The 21,677-nt window shown below is 50.2% G+C and overlaps 1 protein-coding gene across 1 annotated transcript in view; it reads right to left on the minus strand.

Moving 5' to 3' along the window:
- The window catches only part of LOC8027786 (CUB and sushi domain-containing protein 3), a 102,128-nt gene extending 81,016 nt beyond the window's left edge, over positions 1-21,112 (minus strand). The window contains exons 1-2 of the mRNA XM_029994367.3: positions 20,903-21,112; positions 7,228-8,823 (exon numbers count right to left, since the gene is read on the minus strand). Of these exons, the coding sequence (XP_029850227.2) occupies positions 7,228-8,769 (1,542 nt within the window). The 5' untranslated portion in view covers positions 8,770-8,823; positions 20,903-21,112. The remainder of the gene's footprint in view (positions 1-7,227; positions 8,824-20,902) is intronic.
- Between the last annotated feature and the right edge of the window lie 565 nt (positions 21,113-21,677).

Below are 21,677 nucleotides of genomic sequence, written 5' to 3' on the forward strand. Positions count from 1 at the left end.
TTCAGCCCTTTTCGAGGGTGTTCACACTGAATGCACAATCATAGCAAGGGTTAAAAACTTTTTTGAAAGAGAATATGTGGAAGGGAGACAGTTTTAGAGGTTTTTATCTGCTGTAATTTTGTAAGTTAGGAAAGGGTTTTCAGCAAAAACTTGTAGAAACATGGTGTGGTACCGTTTAATTCGAAACAGAGTTTCATCGAACGTTAAGCAACAAAATTGAACGAGACAGAACTCCCATGGATCTGACTTAAAGAGGTAACCGACCAGCATACTTGCGGAAATTATTCCTGAAACGTAATTTCATTACAACCACAACGTCTTAGATCAGAGATTAGGTAATTAGAATTAGAATTACTAGTGCACAAAAAGAATTGCAGCTATGCATTAGTTTCAGAAACTATTATGCAATTACTTCGCAACAACTTTCTATTGAAAGTCAACGAACTGCAATGGCATGACGTTAATGTGATTTTTTTTTTTGGCACTGAAATGGATTAATTGATTAGCGTTTTATGGTGCGACAGCAACTAGGCAGAGATGCGCCAGGTGCACTAACTGTTTCAGAAAAAGTTTTAAGGAGAAGACAAAGCTATAGTAGCTGGTGATGTAATAAAAGTATGAACATGGATCGTGTAAAAGATAAACATGAATTTCACGCAAGAATAAACACAATGAATAAGCAATTATCTGCGACCGGAAAAGACATGGTAAAAAAGGAGGAGTTATAAGAGGTGTATATATAGCTAGTTATTTCAAGACCTTCCTAGACTTCATTGAAAGGTACAAGAGCTTCAACTCCCAGCAATCGTGCATGAAATCTGAGGTCCAGTCGAGCTTCGAGACCCGGCAGAGGAGCGTGGGCAGACTGGCATTGCAAGCGCATGGGAATACACCAAACGAAGGGGTGCAGGGAGACACGGGCTGGGCATCTTTCGAGGCTAGAGAGGCGATCAGTAAGTAGAAATTCGAACAAAGGCTGGACACAGTTGAGGATATGCGATGGGTGAGAAAGGTATATAAGCATCTGTAGATGAAAAGTTTGAACATTAAATGAAAAAACCGAACCCGATAACTAAAATTCAAATACAAACAGTCAAGTGCGGGAGCAGAATACGCTACCTCTGTGAAAAAGGTAGTAAAAGAAGCCGAGAGAAAAAATGTGAAAGGAAAGAATGCAAGGAAAATGAGCTTTAACTATGTGTAGGGGAGGAAAACCGGAATCAAGGAAGGAACATCGGTACAATAATTCACGGGAGAGCTCGCTGTCAAATGCTAACTGCCATCTTGGAACTGGGGCCTCGTCAAGCTGCACTTGTAGCTTTTTGTCCCATCTGCTATCTTTCTTGTGAAAGAAATAAAGGATTGATTGATTGATGCGGGGCTAGAGCAGGAGTATTGAGGACTAGGACATATAGGACATGAGGAAATGAATACGCGGTGTGCCAAGGGGAAGACGAGACAATAGAACAAGTGGTGTTGAGGTGCACAGGGCTTGCTCCCGCCTTCCCCGAGGGAGCGACAGATTCGCAGACGAGAATGGAAGAATGGATGATAACTGCGTTTTAATAACGAAGGGGAGATTGAATGACTGGCGGAAATTATCTAGGGATAATCGGATGACGCACGATTAACTGGCACAACTAAGGACAGGCAAGACGAAGGGAAATTGGGACTCCCTCCCGCGTGGCTCCGGCCCGAAGTCTCCACCCTGTCTCCCAGTGGGCCCAGTGCCGGGGGTGACGCTGACTAGGTTTGACAAGAGGAAAATTGGCAACTCCCTCGTCTGGATAAAACAAAAAAAAGAAAAGGGGTGGGGGGGGGGGGGGGGGGGGGGAGGTGCAGTTTTTTGTTTTTTCTCGCCCGATCCCCTGAAAGTCATCCCGGTGATATCCGACACCACCTGGTGATGGTTACAAAATTGCAGAGGGTAAGCAAATTGGCGAAGGAAAGAAATCATACTTTTGGTTCTTAACTTCTAGGCTAGGTGACGCAAGCTGCCGCCCGATATAAAGGCTACAGCCGTTAACAGCCATCCATCCGGAAAGGTGAGTGTGACGGCGAAAAACCGACTGCATCGAAGTCCATTCCGATTCCCGTCGCCTCTCGATAACACCAACTAGCGTCGTTGCTTTCTTGTGATCTTTGTAGATACGTCTGAACTCCACCATTACCAAAATGGTGAACAGGACATCAGTTTCTTCGGGTGACCAATCCCTCTACCTACATTCGGCATCAATTATTTTGTACTATGCTGTCAAGTCTCGCGTAGCTTCCGCAGTGCTTGAACTCCGTCAAAGCTTACGAGCACGTGCGAGTGAGGCGGAAGACGAAGCGACGTGCCCTCGCAGCCGTGCGGGGCTCCAGCACTGCGGAACAATGCGCGAGCACAACATAGTTGGCGCCGAGTGCTGCTTCCCTGTCCGTAGTCGGTGGGGATCCTAAAAAGGGGGAGGGGGGCGGGAGGGGTGCGCTGACAACTATGCAACTGCTTTGGATACTGGCATCCCACAAAGCGAGAGCTCTCCGCTGTACCGAGCCTACGTACCATACTTACTAAAACGGGCAATGGTGGTGTCTAGGAACCTTCCTCGCTTCTTTGGTTGTTTGCGCAAGGCCTATCTATAGCCTCGCATTTCGTAAACAAAAAAAAAAGTTTAAGAATCGCGGTAAGAAAAGCCACACAAAGAACGCCATAACGGACAAAAAGTGAGTTAACGTCTTTGGGCCCTCGCCGGCCCTATTGGCGGTGGCCGGCCTTGCGCGTCTCTCGGGGTCGTTTGGACCACTGTTAGTGGATCACCGATCAGGCTCCAAACACGTTGATGCTCGACGGAAGACTCCGCAAAGGGACAGACGCGTTCGTCGTGGCGTCGCCGCATGTAGCGTCGTTGGTAAACGCTGCGAGACGCGTTGTTGACGATGCTGACGCGAGCTAGGCAGCACTGCGTAGCTAGTCATGACGTCTGGGGGGGGGGGGGGGGGGGGGGGGGAACTCGTCAGAGTCCGACGCGATCGGAGCACCCGGGTAAAAGGCAGGCGCAGTCCCCCGCCTAGCGAGCCCTCCGTCACCGCTCCAGTGCGACGCCCCGCGACCCACTGCGCAACGCAGGCCGGGGTCGGAGGTCGCCGAACCGGGAAGGCCCGTCGGGCCGCCCACGGGATCGGACGCTACCGAGGCAGGCCGCTCACGGGGCCGCCTGGGCTCGCGCCGGCAGCGTCTGTTCGTCCGGGGGACCCACCCGCAGCGGCCATCAGAGAGCGCTTCTCGGTGCCGCGGCGGCAGGGTCAGCGCAGTTTGGAGCACGGAGGAAGAGACGAGCAGACGCCGCGCCTCGGGGACAAACTGGTCCGCGGGTGTGGGTCGATCCAGCGCCCCTTCATTAGGGGCAGCGGTGCGGGAGAACGAGGGAACGCTTCCAGACAGCGCCCGCCGCAGCTGGCCCAGACACTCATTGGAGCCTCGATAGCGGCTCTCTGTCCTCGCCACCTCCCCAGGAAATACGATGCCATCGATTAGGCTGGTTGCCCAATGATTCCATCTTGGTTACCGGACTTGCTTCAATTTTTTTTCAATATCGAGCATTACTTTCCGATTGTCGACATACCGTCACTCGAATCGTCCTAGTACGTATACGCACTGACTACTACTTTGTTGTTGACGCCATGCATTCCCACCCCCCCCCCTCCCCTTTTTTTTCCTACTTAGTTCTGTCGCATTAGCGAATGCTTCCGAAAGCCAGAGCAGTTGTGAGCCCCGAAGGAGGAGAACGGCCACCGGGCTACGAAGCGGAAATGACAAGTTGACGGTTCCTCCGTGCTATCTTTCCGTGAACCATGAAACAAAGGCAAGCACCGCGAGCCTTCGTAGGCGTTCCCCGTTCACGTGGTGCCGCTCCGAGGTGCTAAAAAGGGCTGATCGGCCGGCGCTCGCGTGTTCGCACGCCCCTTGCCCCCTCCCGCCCCCCTCTGGCCACAGCACATCAAGAACGTGCTGGGCCAGGATTCGTAGTAAACGCGAGCATCGGACTAGATGCTTTAAAGATGTTTCTTCGCTCTCTCCCTCATGCTCAAAGCACTGTGTTCGAGAACAAAGCGCAATAACGTTCAGCAAAATTTAAACCCGAAGGAACGTTGACCAACGAGCGGAGAGAGACTCTCCATTCCCTCTTACCTCCACGCGCGCCACAAGGTATAGGGCCGCGACCCTCCTAGTACCGCGGTGGTAGCGGCCAGGAGTTGGAAGCGATGTAAAACAAGATTCGCTACAAAACAGATTTTCCTTCACATCTAATGAGGAAAGCGGAGTAGCGACGGCACAGTAGGTATAATTAGTCGAGAGGTTTTAAGAATTTTTAAACATGTCAAAATGTTTCTCGCACAGAAAAGTTTTCGGCCGACAATTTGGCATCAGGACAATACGCTCACCGCACTCTTCTCATATTATAGGATGTAAGCCCGTGACTTTACACGCAAGTAAAAAAAAATTCAATTTTACGTGTCGTCATGAACCTATTTGCGCTAGCTCCATGTCTTGTTTTCATAGAAGGGAAGCAATATTCAATAAATTGTAAATCATTTATGAACTCGATGAATATGAACTCATAAGTACTCATCAGTAAAAACTGAAAACATGCCTTCGTGACTTTTTTTTTAACAATACACTACCTACTGCCCCGAGCCAGGTGTACAACAGAAAAGTGATAAAACGGGCCAAACGTTTTAATTGAAAGCACGTAAATGAAAAAAAAAAGGAAAATACGAAACAGTTAACTGGGTGGACTCCAATTACAGAAAACGGTTAAGTGAACGGTAGAAGGTACACATTTTCAAATAAAAGACTGTAAAAAATAAGACCACTTTTAGAGCAGTCTAGACGAATCTTGAAATGATTTATTGTCCTTGAGTAAGCCAAAAGCGGTGTTGCCAGAGAAACTGTACGAATCGTCCATTACGTCGAATAACTATTAAGATAACCTCTTAAGACTTTGTAACGCTTATTTCTGCACACCTTGCACTAATATTCCTAAACAAACTTGCGTAATTTTTATCATCCTGGGAGTGGCTGCGACTTGTTAGAAGCGTTTCATGGTCAACATGAACTGCTGCGGACGAGTGCGTTGCACAGACTGCAAGCAAGTGGTTGCGACGCAGAACTTATAAAATAAACCTTTGGATCTTTGTCTCCAAGCATCAGCGTGCGGCTCGTTGTCCTCACTGATTGGGTCGCAGCCGAACGCCATGTCCAGTGTGAGCACTAAGGCCGCGGTATCCAGGTGGCGCAGCACTGGCCCTCTGCAATGGTTGCCTTTGCCGAAACCACGCGTTTCACCCTAGAGGGGCTTCACAGATGCAAACTCTTGGCAGAAACGGGACAGGCCACGGGCAAAAGAGGGCCTGTGGGTCACTCGAGAGTGCCCACAACATACGACTTGAAAATTGTGCTGATCAAGGGCATATTTGGAAAGATAGCTCAGTTCAAAATCTCGTATATCAGACCGTCACAACCCCCTTTTGCAATCCACACGTACCCTGACACAGTAACCTGTCCGTTCCCGCAGATTGTTGACTTGATGAGGATAAGCCAGCCATGTCGGAAAGTCGCCGATATTTTGCGTGGAAAGCGAGAAACGTGGGTGGTAAAAGGAAGCACCAGTGTTGCATTTTTCGAATTCCTCGATTGCTGGCGTCTTTGTATTATTTCGAGCAAAACAGCGCCACCCAAATATTTGGGGTCTTCTACTTATTCAGCACCCTGAGTCAAGGTAAACTAAGTGATTTTCAGATCATTGATCGCTTATGTTTTTTTTTAACCATTCCTTCTGTAATTGGAAGGGCCCTGCAACAGTCTAGTGAACCAATAAACTGCATGCAAATTAACCTACATATAACGCTAGAATTACGCGCAACATGGGTGTGCTGAGTACTCATATAAGTGTTTGTGTCTGCCCCCCAACGACCTAAGACAAAACTAACAAACGTAAGCATATCTAAGCTTCCTAATCACAATAAAGTGTTGTATTATACTTTATACGTTCAAAATTCATCCTTGTTTTATTTTATGTGCATGACTCGCCTTGTTGGGTATACACTGTTCAGTTTTCTGTAAAGTGAGCGATAATGACGTTTGTTATTTGTGTGTTCCTTAGATGAATTGTTTTTTCTTTCATGTGGATTATAGTCTGTATTCTTGTTTTTTGCATTCAGTACGCATTTTTATCCTCATATACATGGCTTTTATTGTGGCATTTTTCTTATGTATGTGTGCCTCAGTTCATGGTACAGTGTAGGAGTCTTTAAAAGTTTTTTTATCCTGCTGTATTATTTTGTTAGATGGAATGCATTTTCATGTTATTTTTTTTTATGTGTGGGCTACAAGGGACCAGTGCCACGTCAGGCTTTTTTAGCTTTTTGCACTGGCCCTTCTTTCGGGCCCTGCCCGAAGGAAAACAAATAAATAAAGAAAGAAAGAAGGATAGAAAGACCATATTTTACCACTCAATTCACAGGGCCAGTTTTCTCGCTAAGTTCAACCACACTTTAACGACTTTCCGTATCACAACGTTCCAAATACCAAAACCAGCCCTATAACACATTTTGCGTTAAAATACTCGGCATTACTTTGGGCATATCTGACGAAATCGTTATACGTAAAAAAACGTTTTCGGACAGGAAATTTTAGTGTAATCGTTTATGTACCGAGACCGATATCGCAATTTCTGACCGCGATGCGCAATGCAGATGCAACTCCACTTTGTTCTCCCTGGAACGGTTAACAATATGGCGACACGATCGCAATCAGTAATCTAGATGGCGCCGCTTGTACGACAGTGGCATCCGCCCGTGTGGACGGAAGCGCTGAGCCACTGGGAGTGCGGCGCCACCCGCGCCACCTGCTGTTGTGGTGGTGCTGGATATTGCCCTCTCTGTCGTAACGCTTTAGCGTCTTGCGTTTTCACTAACTCACCCTAGCCACAAGAAAAATATTCTAAGACACGACGGACTTTACTCTCAGTATGCATCTTGGGCACCAACGGAGAGCGCCCTTTGCGGTTGCCCGCGATGAACGCGCACCACTATACCCCTAGCGGATGTGTGAATGAGAAAGCATTGTCGCGACTCCGCGAAACGTATGCGCGCTCATGACTTTGGCGTAACAATGCAAACGCGGCTCCGGAATGGACATTAGTTGGCCATCACCGAGGTCCGAGACGACAAGAATTCACTCACCCTCTCTTCTTTCAGCGCAGGCTTGAGACCGGACACGTGAGCCACCGGGTCAAGAGCCTCTTCGGACGACTCCGCAGGTGCCCTTGGTGGTGTAGGCGAAGCCGTCGTCGACGTCGTCGTCGTAGTCGACCAAGACGCCTTCAACACGGGCGTGTGCTTAGCCCTGGACGGCTTCGCCTGGGCCACTTCAGGCACATCCCGAGGAGGGGCCGACGTCGTCGTCACCTCCACGGGAGGCGGCGTAAGACCCCGCGGTCCGCCCAAGGGCGCCGGCGTGCCGCCCAGGATACCGATGAGGTCTTCCTGGCCCACGTCCTCGACGTGCACGTCCACGGCCACGTCTTGGTGGTCTCCGTGGCCCGCCTCCAGCAGGCACTTGGGCCTGGACGCGCTCCAGGTGCCCGTTGGCAGGCACTCGGCGCGGGAGTCCCCGTCCAGCACGTAGCCGGGCCTGCAGCGGAAGCCCACGCTGGAGCCGACGGCCAGGCTATACGCCACCAGCTCCCCGTTGTCGGGCCGGCCCGGGTCGGGGCACGTGCTCGGATTGGCGGCGTACTCCATGTACATAACAGCGTCTTCCTCGAGCCTGGTGCCGGTGAGCAGGACCACGAGCAGCTTGCTGGAGACGGTGGTGACGTTCAGCGGGCTCTCGCCCTCCTCAATCTGGACGGCACTAAGATTGGCCAGCGGCGTGTTCTCGTCACCATCGAAGAGGTACAGGTGTGGTGCCTCCCCGCCGAGGCGGTGCTCGGGCAGCCGCAGCCTCGTGAAGGCCGCCTTCACCTGGTGCCCGGCCTCGGCTTGGATCTCCCACTGGCACTTGCGGTTGGCCGGCAGCCGCTGCTCCGCGAAGCCGGGACTGGCGATGGCCCCCGCACCCGCGGTCCTGTGGACGGGTCCCTTGCGGCAGTCGCTGAGCGCGCAGCGAGGGGGCAGGCTGCTCCATTCCGGAACGAACCGCTGCTCCGGGACGATGCAGCGCGCCGAAGAACTGCCCAGGAGGTCGTACGGCGGGTTGCAGTGGTAACTCACTTCGCGGCCCAGCCGCCAATCCCTGCCGAACACGTAGCCCTGGTTGGGGCTCCGGGGTCGCTCGCACTGGCCGGGATTGAACGCCTTGTAGCGTATCTGAAAGGATCCCGTGCCGCCGTCCTTCGACGCGTCGGCCGCTTTAGTGGACACGAACTGCACCAGGAGTTCCCGCCCGGCAACGAGGGATTCGAGGCAGTCGACGCAGTTGCGGCTTATCTCCAGCACCTGGCCGTCCACGCTGAGCCGCAGGACGGACGCGCGCAGCTGGGCCGATGCGAACTCGGCGTTGTCCACACGCACCAGGAGCTTGAAACCCGGAGCGGCCCTGAAGAACCAGCTGCAGTTGACCACGTCCGTACCGGCGGGGAACTGGGGTGGCCGCACAATGCCCTTCTCGGCGCCCTCGCGCGTCTCTCCACACGCCGGCGTCAACGGGCTCGAAGACGACGGGCACGGCACCAGCGCCAGGAACACGGCGGACAGCGAGAGCGTCGTCCGTAACCGAGGCATGGCCGTGGCAGCGTCCGTCAGCCACGTCTACCAGGGCATGGCGTCCTCGGAGACCTGCGGGCGAAATCGGTCGTGTTAGTTAGGGCAAAGGGGTCCGCGTCGGGAAACCGCAGAGACGACGCGATGAAGGCGGCAACGCAGACGGGAAACGGCCAACGCCAGACCAGCTCGTTTGTCGCTCCGGATACCGCCGCTGCCCTTGACAACGCGGAGGAAGGCGGCGTCATTTGGAGAGCGATTTCCGACAGCGAATGCCGCGTAAACAAAAGCAGAGCCGAGGCGCGAAGAGCGTGTAGTATAACGACCTCGACGAAGTAGTATGCGGTTATTCGGCAGTACTCAAGGGCGAGCAAACGGTAGTTTGATATAGAACGGTGTGTATCGGAGTTCGGAAATAGAAAGCCGGGTCTATGACAGCTGCTGCAGGAATAGCCGTCGGAGTGTGGACTTTGTGGTGTTCTACCCAGCCTTTCCTTCTCATTCACACTATCAGAAAAAAAAAAAAAAAACTGGAAAAAACAGGGCGCACGTTGTAGTTTTATCAAATTCCCGGTGCAAATCACGTTGATGTTTTTTGAGCGCACCTCTTAGGCGCCCGTTTCTGGCTTGAGCGGCGTCGCCGTCGGCGTTACCGTCGGCGTTACCGTGAGGCCACGTGACCTCCCCCCCCAGGTCAGGTGACCCCCCCAGGTCACGTGACACCCCCAGGCTCAGGGGTCACGTAACCCCCTCCCCTCTCCTCCCCCCCCCCCCCCCCCCCGGGCCCGAGATCACGTGACCCCCGTGAGGGGAGAAGGAGAAAGGAGGGGAGCAGGGAGGATGAGCAGGGGGGACGAATCCGAATTTTCATTACTCCGAAAAATGATTTTAAAAGACTTATCTCTTGTACCTCGGCCGGCTTCGAACCGGAGCCCTTTCGTTCAGGATTAGGAGGCAGGATCACGACGGAGGAGGAGGGGTCGACCCTCCCCTCAGTACCCTTCCCTCCTCCTCCTCAATAGCTGCGCTCCAATTCGGCGTCACAGGGAGTTTTAAACGGCTTTTTTTTTTTTTTTTTTTCGCGGTAATGCCAGCATTTTTATCTCAATAACCAAAAGGCTCGAGGTACACCAGCACTTCTTGTGAGTTGCAAATCCGAAAGCCCATGCACGTCATTCTTCCGCTCCCTTATTTCGTCTGCAGCGTTTTTGCGTCGACGGCCAGAGCGCGTCCTCTGCTCGCAGCTCTGACCTTGGACGTTTCGTGTTCGCGCTGACGGACACGCCGCGCCATGGGGTGGCGGATGTTAGAACTGACGCGCAACGGCCAATGGGAGCCTCGTCGACGCGCGCCAGCCAATAGGACCGAATCCGAAATCCATCAGCTTTACTCCGCTTCTTTGGGATCGGGGAAACTAGGTGCCGCTTGGCTAGGCTTTTCGCGTGGTTTCATATGTGGGAGCTGGCTTCACTTGGAGAAAGGATTTAAGGAGCCGTTTGGCGGGGCTTCAAAGCTGATGATGTCGACTCGCTCCATGGGACAGTTCATGCTTTCGCATTAATAACGGAAGTCAGAGCTTGGATATCACGATGCACGAGCTACAAGAGCTGTTCTGCCGCAGATTTGGCATTGCATAGAGCAATGGTCTCAAACTCATTTGAGTCTGGAGGCCACATAGCCCATATTGAAAAGGAAAGGTCGAGGGTGAACGCAACACCGGGGGGGGGGGGGGGGGGGGGGGGGTCAGACGATTTTAAGGAGAAGATACCTCGTCCTCTATGCTTTTTGTAACTCACAGTTTTGCCAGTGACATGTTTAGATTTGATTGGTTTATATGACTACTTTGGGGCCTCACGTCATATGATATCGAGAATTAAAATAAGACTCCCACAAAAGAAGCAATACTTTTTCTTTCCAGTAATGTAAACTTTTTTTATTTAGTTACACTTGCCGTAAGAGTACATTCAGGAAAAACGGGACGAAGCAAACGTCTTCCAAACCTATTTGTTTCGTGCCGCCACTCGTATGTGTTGTTCCCATATTTGTGATTCTGCTGCCAACGGGCTTCTTCCTCGTTGGGAGGCATTTTTAAGAGCGCGCTACGTTAAAATATCAAGCATAATTTGTTGGAAATGCGCCGTTACTTTAATGTTTCTCACATAATCAGTGTACACGTTTTCTAAATCGTTTGTTTTCATCTTTATCATAACAATGGGAAAAAAACCGCGCTCAGGCCTTTTGGTTTCTAGGGTACATACTTAAAAAAGCTGATACACAAAGCTCATTTAAAAAGTGTCCTTGGAGAAATCTTACGGCTTTCCACGGTGAAGAAAACTAGAACAATAATAATAAAATAAAGGAACAAGTGATGGTCTCCACGTGTTAGCTACCGAAGGCGGTGAACACGCTCAGAGAACAACCGAGAACAAATTTAGTTCATCTCGGGGTCTTCAACGTAGCTCTAAGTTCGGTTCTGCGCCGCCTACTGCGCAAGGGGCTTTTGTCACGACGGGCCGCCGTTGTGCCTGGAAGCAGCGAGACGGCAGCCATTGGAGGGGAAGGCGGGCTTAAAGACGCGGCCGTAAGTGCGTCGGTAGGGAAAATCGAGAGGTGCGTCAAAGGACACCAGAGAACACGAGGAAGGTTCTGCGTCAAGCCACGCAGCAGGCGCATCGAAAAAACACGTCCCAAAGTGTGCGCCCGCAAATGAGCTGGCGACTGCGTGGCGACTCCTTGGAAGACGGATTAGGGTAAACGACGCTACTTTCTACCACGCAGCAGTCCGATCACGAGCCACTAAGGCGAGAATATCAGGCGCCCCGTTGGCACAAAACATCATATACATCATCATATACTGTTCTCGGGTTTCTAATACACGAGGGATGTTCCAAGTTTTGCTGTAACCTTATTATTCGGTGATGAAAGTGGAAAATGTTACATTCTATTGAAAGTTCGGAATCTCGTCTTTCCCAGGACGTTTCCACATAGTCTCGAGCAGCGGCGATGCACTACCGGTGCACTAGTCTCTGCGTGCCGCCGTAGACGAAGGAGGGCGGCTGTTGACAACACCAACGGCGCAATGCATTGGTGAGCTCGAGGTCGGACGCGAACCGCGTACTTTTCAATGGTTCCTTTATCTTAGGAAGCAGCCGAAACTGATGGCGCGAGCTGCAGCCTCTGACGTGCGCGGGGCAAAACATCTTAGGACCGCAGCTCCTCAAGCGCGGCGTCGGTCTCGCCAAAAGCTCATTCTTCACCGACGGCACGCAGAGACCGCTGGCGGAAGTGCATCACCGCTGGCGGCAAATTTATGTGCCCCTGGGAAAGAAATGATTCCAAACTTTCGATTGAATGTAACATCTTTCAACCCCATCACCGAATGAAAAAGATACAGCCTAGGAGGCACAACTTAGAGAACACCCATCGTACAAAGAGTAAGTAAACCGGAAAGCTGGTTGATATTACACACGATGAAAAATCGCGCACGAAAATACAAGGGCAACTGAGGAAAGAACACAACACAGACAGGCGCGTACTCTCAACTGTGGTATATTAGGTGAAGAAAGGAAAGATGAATTCATGACACCAGGGGGAATACAGTTCAGTCAGTCAGATGTTCTTGCTTCATCTTTCCTTTTTCTACCTAATATACCAGAGTTGTGAGTACGCGCCCATCCGTGTTCTGTGTTCCTTCCTCTTTTTTTTTCGTGTATTTTTGTGCGATATTTTTCATAATGTTCAACGTTTACCAACTCGCCCAGCTAACCACTTTAACAACTGATGTTACATATATTTGAAAACACCGGAGACAACGGACGAGGAAGGGGACAAACACAAAACGTCTTTCTTGAGACGTTTTGTGTTCGTCCTTTCTTCGTCCGCCGTCTCCGCTTTTTTTACTTCTTCAAAAATTTGACCCATCGTAGGTTCCTATTTACGAATTCAGGACTACAGTTATCGCAAAAAACTGCTTAAAAAAACGGACAAACGCATTATTTTTTTTAGATTCGTTTTTGTTATAGAAAATTTATGGTTTCGAAGTGACTCAATGGCCTATTTCGGACCACAATAAATTGTCACATTCGCTTTTCAGCGAGCGAGCGAACCACGTGAAGAAATGTAACCCAATTGTCCTTGACATGATCCAAAATGCCAACTGATCAATTTTTTGGGGGGGAAGAAAGCTAGGATAGAATGAGTTGAGGAGGAGTTTTAACGCCAAGGTTTCCCTGGCATCCTCGGAGTGGCAAGCCCAAGTCGTCTTCATGAGACCTCTGATGAAGGCTAAAACTCCAAGGAGCTGCGGGAGCACTTGGCTGAGGATGGGTCGGCAGTCCGAACTCTTTGGCTTTCAGTTTTAATGTCTGCTACCTGCAGCTGTACCATTGCTAGGCGGTAGATCCCTGATGCTCAACGATAGATACAGTAAGCGGATATTTTCTTTCACTTGTTGAGTTGATGTATATTATAATTGCACACCTTACTTTAAAAAAAAATTAATTACAGTTTTAATTACTAGGCCTAAAAGTAATGGATTACCGTTCCAAATTACTCCTTGTGAAAAGCAATTCATTAATTTCTTCGTTACTTCACTCGATTACTTTTGGGTTACTCCAAAGAAACACGAAAAAGACACGCTATATACTGCGTGTTTTAGGGGGAAACTTTTGCGTCCCATGAAAATTAAAACAAAAATACAACACATTCAGCACTATCTACGCATAATTTTAGGTTCATAATTTTAGAAGAAGGAATCTATAAAGTTTGAAAGGACTTCAACAGGGGTTCGAGATAAACGAGACGTGCGCTCTCATACCGGAACCGAAGTAAATCATATGAACCTGCGACGAACCCACTTGGGCGGCGGAGGAACGCACACCATTCGAGTTAATCCGAGTTTGGCATCGGCGAGCTTCAAAACACAATTTCCCCAAATATATGGTCTTTCTATGTTTGCTGCATGTCGCCTAAATAGGGCTTGTTTACCTACTTAAAGTGACTGGCTGTGAGACCAAGACGCGGTACTTGAAGACTCCTGCTTGATAAAGGTTGTTATCCGACTGTATGACCCACTTGGACGTCACACGAAATATTAATACACAATTTCTCGGCTGAACTGATTTGGCCGTTCAGAAAATATAGATATATAAAAAAGGGTACAGAGAACAGCACGCTTCCATGTCTTTCACATGCGTTTACATGAGACTTCTCATCTCCAGTGTCTCTAAGTGATTCACTGTTTATACTCAGAAAACTCTGGCTCTGTTTCCTTTCTCTAAAATTTCGGTCTAAGTTCACGCACGCGCAATTCGCTGACGAGAACTCTAGCATTCTCGTTTTCAAAATACGGGTTCAGCTTCGATGTCCCAAGCCGTTTTGTTGTACTTCCCGGCCAGCTCCGGGCTGATGCTACATTTTTTTTTCTGTTCCAATAAACTGCTGCCATCGCACCTCTGATGTTTTTGCTTTACACATCCACTAGTGCGAAGTCAAGTGACAGAAGCCACATAACTGGATGGTCCAGCCACTATGCTGTCAAGGATGAGCAGGGTCGACGTCTCATTAGAGCTTCCTCCCTGTTTGGGGGGAGAGCGCAAAAACCAAATTGTTGTGTGTATGTTTACACAGCCGGAAGTTAGTCTACCTCACTGGGCGGCTGGTGTCTCAGCTGTAGATGAGCAATTTAGCCAGTGCGGTACAACCGCTAGCCTGGGGTCTTTAACGTGCATCACGCAGTAGTGATCCACAACCGCACGCCGGTACGGTGCTCATCCAGATCGAGACGGGCATGGGTGGAGATTGAACAGGGGGTCCCTGAGTTTGCAGCGCGAGCTTTCGCTCCACGTGCTCCGAGCTGCTGTGCGCTAGCCCGCTCTCGGCCAGCGATACCCCTAGGGTGAGCGTTTGTAGGCAGAAACATCGACACGACAAACAAAAAACGGTTTCGTGTGAAAAAAAAAAAATAATTTGGGGGGACATGCGCGGATGGGTGGGGAGGGAAGAAGGCGGGTAGAGGAGGGGGAGGGAGCAGATATATGCACCATGGTCACTGTGTTCACGGTCCTACTCGAGACGAAGCCCAAGCGACGGTCTTATGGTCCATTACTCTTCTGCTCTTTTGTATGCTCGGAGCAGTCTGTTCCTTGTCCAAGAAGTCGAAGCCTGTTGCTTTGATCTTGAATCCTCCCAGCCCGGCTGACCGTACGAGCGAGTCCAGAAACGGGCTCTGGCTGGGCTCTCGTACCCCCCTTTCCGTGAATTCCTTTCCCTCACCAGCACTCTCTTCGCGAGCGAACCCCCGTCTTGTGTTAGCATGTTAAAAGCGCGAAGGCCGTTACATCGCCCTTCTTCCATTCTATTTCTCCCTTAGATGGGAGGGAAGAATAGTAACGAGTAATTTCAGTTATTTGCTCCTGAAAAAAGTGATTAGATTACATTACAAATTACACTTTCAAAAAAGTAATGGATTATAATTAAAAAATTATTAGAAAAGTAATTTACGCAAAGTAATCCCGTTACTTGTAACGGATTACTTCCGAGGCTGATACATATTGTCGGTGGTTTCAGAAATCTCCAGTGACACAGCAGATCAGGCCGAACAGTTTCCTTGTCGATCCAGCGTTTCTCGCTGTTCATGGAAGACTTCTGTTGTTTTCACAGGGCTGGTAATAGGTGTATTCACAGGCCGCCATTGCTGTATGCGCAGCTGTTCTGTGAGTGGTGGTAACGCGATGCCACACCGCCTCTGCCACCCATCAAAACTGTCGTTCGTGGTAGACGATAAATCGCTTTACCCACAGCTCGCGCTAATAAACACATACCAATGCTTCCTATGAACTCTCACTAGCAAAGGTGCTCGAGCTCTTACCGTCAAAGTTGCTTCCCCAGCAGGTTCGCAATCTACAGCACATAATCAATGGCTTCCCGGCTCGGACCTCGTGCTTGTGGTTCACGCTGCGCTAAAAGCATAAACCGATGACCACGAAATAGTCCGCGATTATCCGAGCAGAACACTATCGCCAAATATTGTTTTGCCGTTCGAAACCCGGTATGGAACTGTCGGTGTTCTATGCTTCTGAGCTTTATCTCCTCTTTTCGTTATCTTCCGCGTTTTAGTACACTATAACCGAGGCATCTGCGGCCCGTTCATCCCGCACAGAATAAAAGCGCAGCGTCACTGCGACCAAGGTACGCTGCCAGTCGGTCGGTGGGTACGGCCGATAAATGACGCGGTCACAGACCGTCGATGACAGACCAAAGTCTATACTTCGTCTCACCCTACGATGGACTAAAGGCAAAAGCTACGGACCTCCAGATCCAATCACGAGCCACTTAGATATTTCGTGCATTGCCGTTTGATGCACGTATCAGTGCCGGCGTCTCAGATCACTCATGGGGATGGGCGGACAGTGGTTAGAATTGAATAGCAGTGAATGACTCAACAATGTTACATTGCAAAAAAAGCCACGACGTACAGGCTGTTTGCAGTAGTTTGCAGTTTCGAAGCTGTAGAAATGACGCAGTGCTTTTGGATTCGGAGCATTATTCGTCCACCCCTTATCAATGTTAAGGGTGTCATAGTTTAGCGTGGAACGTGATTGGACCTGGCAACCCATGGCTTTGGCCTTTAGTCCATCGTAGGGTGAGACGAAGTATAGTTAGCAGATTTGCGACGGTTGCCTTCGCAGCAACCAAAACGACAGAAACGATCGGAACAACCGTGACTCACGACTGCTTCGCGAAGCTAGGTCCTGCATCGCGTGCCACGTCGAGTACGGCGGACACTTGTCCCGGTAACTTTTAGTCGTTGCTGTGATTTCGGTTTTTGCGAACATAATCGACACGAATGTGTGAACCAGCCAGACTTGTGCCTAGATACTGTATTTCAAATACTTTTTGAAGTATCTTGGTATCTTGCAAATACTTTTGATCGAGAGTATTTGATACTGTATTTTAATAACATTTCTGAGCGTGTTATACTCATTATCTCACAATACATTTTTGACATAGCGCCATTTTCCAAGTTTTTCAGTATGATGTGGCGTGGGCATGGCACGAGCAAACGTGAACATTGTTTCGAGCAACCAAATCCTGTTGCTAGCTCCGATAAGCTACGGTAGCTTAGACTGAGCTCGTGAAAATATTGCTTTTGTGCCGATTATGACTCCCATTTCACCCCGAAGTTCGTACAATGAGGGTTTTCCCCTCGCCTTCCCAAAGGTGCGCTTTGTTTTCTAGAGTTTGTCCAAAAAGATCCTCAAACAGAAGGGGTGGTTTTAAGGAAGTAAAGATTGCCACAATGAGGCGCAACACAGAACGGAAAACAACCCACAACAGCAATGCAGACTTCAGCATCAAGAAAATAACAAATAAAAAAAAAAATAAGAAGTGGACAAAAAAAAAAAAAAAAACACTTTTTTTTTGCTTGTAGATTTGACCACGGCCAAACGGCGAGGTTTTTTTTTATTTATTTTTCTTTTTGTTGTCAGTGCGGCACTTATTGCTCTCGCGAACACTGTCTGTAAGCGAACATTGATAAGGAGAGTACAGGACAATAGACGGACATGATTAAAATAGCGCAAACTTGACAAGGACAACAAAGAAGGCACACGTACAACAGAACTGGCGCTTACTTCCAACTAAGTTTATTTCATCATGGTATTTATTGCTTGGTTGATGATGAAATAAACTTAGTTGGAAGTAAGCGCCAGTTCTGTTGTACGTGTGCCTTCTTTGCTGTCCTTGTCAAGTTTGCGCTATTTTAATCATGTCTAGTAAGAACCAACTAGCCCAAACAAAAGTCGTTTTACAATAGACGGACTACGAGAAGGATTGCCTCTCGAAATGCCAACAAAGAGTCCCCCAACACTGAGTGCCTTTCTGAACGCAACCTACTTGAGGAAGGTGGGCTCTCCTCTCTGTTATCCTTTCACTCATTTCCGTATCCCAAGTTCTGTTGTAGTCAACTCCCCATATAGGGAATATGAATTGTAGTTAAACGATGTATCTAAGATGCGCCACAGGATGTTATATTGAACGATGTCATTGTAACTGAAATTACCTTTTTGTTTTGTACCGGAAATGTTTTATAACATGTATCAGTGATATCCTGTTCCTTATAGTTAAATTGAAAAAAAAAACTATAATGTCTTTTTGGTTGTTGTTTTTTTGTGCAATTTTGTGCTTTTGCGTGCTAATAACCCATTCTGGTAAACCAGACTTGTGCAACTGTATAATTGTGCTTGTCACTGACGTCGACACAAATTACTCAGTGCGGAAGTATGTTCAAAAATAATTGAATTATATTTCTAAGTATGTGTACTGTACTCAAGATACTTACAGTGAAAGTAACTTGAATAGTATTTTAAGTACTTTAGGACGCAGGTATTGAGTAACAACTACATTTATCCAGTATTTTGTCCAACACTGGAACCAGCCTACCGGGGACGCCAATGCCGCTTCGGCGCAATACACGTGCGCAATGAACGCAGAGAAGATGCAGAAGGGGAGGGAAGCGTTCGCAAAACACTCGCGCGAACGAGTTCCTCCCGTTGTCAGAACCCAAGCACCGGAGCTGCACGCGCGAAGCCATCGAGCAGGGGACACCGCTCAACTCGCGCCATCCATATCACGAGTGGCGTCGGCAGTCGACGCGAGAGCCGAGTGCACGAGGGCAACTTAAGAACGCTTACACATTGAGCGACGAACTCCAAACGAAACGTTTATCCACGGGGCAGACGTGAGCGTTGTGTTCGATAAAGCACGGTCCCGCGAAACCACGGATGGGCAGGACCCGGCCAAGCACATCACGCAATAAGAGCGAACCAGACCCTTTTGAAAAGTGCCTCGAGCAACATCGATGGTCGCCATTTCTGGGTCCCGGAGAGCGTGATTGGATCCAAGTCGTCCCCGAACGCTGACGTCACATCTCGTGTCCAATCCGTGGTCAGGAGATCAAGCAGTGACGGGCAGGTCATGGCGCCGACTTTTCAAAAGGGTCTGGCTGCCGGTGGCCAGTGGCGTACCAACTTGTTTTTGAGTAAGGGGGCAAACCGGACCCCCCCCCCCCCCCTCCCCAGGGCCCCCCTTGGCATCCCTTGGGCGTAGCCGCCCGGTGTTTGCCCTGCCCAGTGCTGTGTCAGGGGGGAGGGGGGGGGGGGGGGGGGGCAAAGCACACGCCTTGTCCCCCCAACTCTGAGAACTGGAAAATCAAGCCCCCTTGCCCCCCCCCCCCCCCCCCCCCCCCCCCCCCGCGGTTGGTACGCCCCATGCCCGTCAAGATCATAATAAAAAGAAACACAAATAGGGGTTCCAGTCGAATCGCCAAGTGCCGCTCCAGAGTTTAACACCTTTAAAGGGACCGCTTGTGGCGTTCAGTGTTGCAGGCGTTACAAAAAAAAAAAAGTTACGAAATCCATAACTCGTTACTGGTAAACAAAAAGTGCGCGTTACCGACCTACGTTACCTCGAAATAAAAGGAACGCGTTACCGTTACTGGTAAAAAATATCGCACGTTACTGCTGCGTGACTTTTTATTTATGAATTACAACGTTTTACTGTTTTGACATAACAGGTATGCATAACGCCAAATCTCAGGAAACACGATGTCCATACAGAAACTTAACATAAAAAATTGGGGTTGTGGGGATATTTATACAGGCTGTAGTTAGTTGGTCAGCCATTTAAAGTTGCGACGAGTCACACGCTGTATATGAGCAATTTAGCCAGTGCAGTACAACCGCTAGCCTGGGGTCTTTAACGTGCACCACGCAGTAGTGATACATGACCGCACGCCGTTACGATGCTCATCCAGATCGAAACGGGCAGGGGTGGGGCTCGAACCCAGGATCCCTGGGTTCTGCAGCGCGAGCTTTCGCTCCACGCGCGTCGAGCTGGGTGTGCGCTTTAGCCCACTCGGCCACCGATCCCCCAAACTTAACATAGTTATCTTATCAAAACTTATAACATAGCGTGAAAAAAAAAAAAAAAAAAAAAAAAAAAAAACACAGGGACACCAATTAAACGGTACAAGCGCTACCTGACTTCATAATTATATTTTTATTACGGTTCCACCCGAATACTACTATCAAATCGAGAAAAAACGCGAAGTTCATTAGTTGGCGCCTAGAAACAAGAAAAAAAAAAAAATTGAAGTGTAACGTTTTGCAGTTCGGCAAAGGAGATCGAACGAGCAACGTAACGGCTTTACCCGATACCGAAATAAGCAACGTAAGCGCGCTATCCGTTACTGTTAACAATAAATAACGAGTACATGCATTACTACGTTGGCGAAGAAAAGTAAGGAGTACCGCAACGGGTAACGCCGTGACCTGTACGCATTACTACCAACAACACTGGCCGCGTGTTTCCCTCGCACTGTGAAGACTGCGAATGGTGCGAATCGGGATCACTACTCTCCTACCTCTAACTAAAATCGCTCGGTGCGCACTAGACGTTGAACGCTCGGTCACCGCCTCCTCGGAGGATGGTGGATCAGGCGGGGCGCGATCCACACAGCGCGATGCAGCCTCAGCCAGCACGTGCGCGGACGCGCGTCCGTCGGGCAGAGACCGGAGCACAAGGAGACTGCTCCGGCGGTTAATGGAGACGGCCGCTATTGATCAGCGCGGACAGGCACCGCACCGGCAGTCCGCTGATCAATACGAGTGCGGAGCCCCGGACGCCGGTCCGGGCCCACCGGCCGGCCGCTGCACCCGACGGCCTCCACGCCTCGTCGGCGGTCCGTGGTCGGAACCGCGGGTGCACCCGATGTTCGGAGCACTGGGCATGAAACGAGCGCCAGAACGAACGGCTTTTTGGGGTGAACACCGAGTGCGTTCCGCGTGCTTCACAGGCGGCTTGGCGACTTGGCGGCGGAGTCGGCCGCTCCTCTCTCTGTCCAGCTGTCTTCTTAGGGACCTGGCGTCTGACCGGCGCGGAACGGGCGGTGCGCTCTACGCGGACACCGAAGCCGCCTCGCGCTGCGTGCGGCGGCTCTCCGGGTCGGTCAAGGAACGCGCGTGGACCGGGAAGAGTCCGGCGCAAACCTGCTCAGCTCGGACGGCCCACGCCCACGGGGGCCGGCACGCGAGTGGTCGCGCGGCCGACGAGGAGCGGGGTGCGCGAGCTGGCGTCGTGGCCGGGCGGCACTCACCGTCGGTGGGGATGCCTCAGAGCATGTGCGTCGCCGCCGGTGGTGGCTGGAGGAGCGCTCACGGCCGCGCCGACGGTCTTCGCACGCGGTCGAGTGACTGCATGCTCCCTCGCCGCCCTCGTAGCGCGCGGACGGAATGAAAACGTGAAAATAAAGAAGGCGGGAGAGGGCGCGATTAACAAAACGATGACAGCGAGAAAGAGCAAAAGAGAGAGGGAGTGGTGCGAAACGTTGGTGCGAGTGCGTGAACGCATAGATAGACGCAGTCCTTGAAATCGGACGGCGGCTCGCGCCACCTAGCCAGTTGCCGACCTCTAGTGCAATATCGGCGAACTGCGAGGGTTCGTGCAAGAGGTGGCAGATGGCGCTCTGGAAATACGGATGCGGGAAATTTGGAAGGGGTCATGGCGCCAAGTTTAACTTCTGGCAATACCGTTCTGTGTATGGAATCTGATAACCAAGCAAAGCGAAAAGTACTAAAGATGTTTGTGTGCATAGACTGGCGTTGGGAGCGCATGGTAAAACACCACACCACAAGATGGTATGGGATCGTCATTCTTGGAGTGCAGGAAAAATGTTGCGGCTCCACCCACAAGCGTAATCCGCCCGCTTGAAGTTACTCCGGCGTCTAGAACATAACCCCCAGCAAAGCCGCTTTTTCCCTCTCCAGAAAGCGTCTTTTAGCAACTACATTATTCAGATGATTAATTCAGTACACCTAAAGGAGTTAAAATTCTTCATTTTCAACGGAAGGGCTAGTCATGTCTAGTTACCC

This window comes from Ixodes scapularis, unplaced genomic scaffold (genome assembly GCF_016920785.2).
Source record: "Ixodes scapularis isolate PalLabHiFi unplaced genomic scaffold, ASM1692078v2 PGA_scaffold2__306_contigs__length_199485367, whole genome shotgun sequence".
Lineage (NCBI taxonomy): Eukaryota > Metazoa > Arthropoda > Arachnida > Ixodida > Ixodidae > Ixodes > Ixodes scapularis.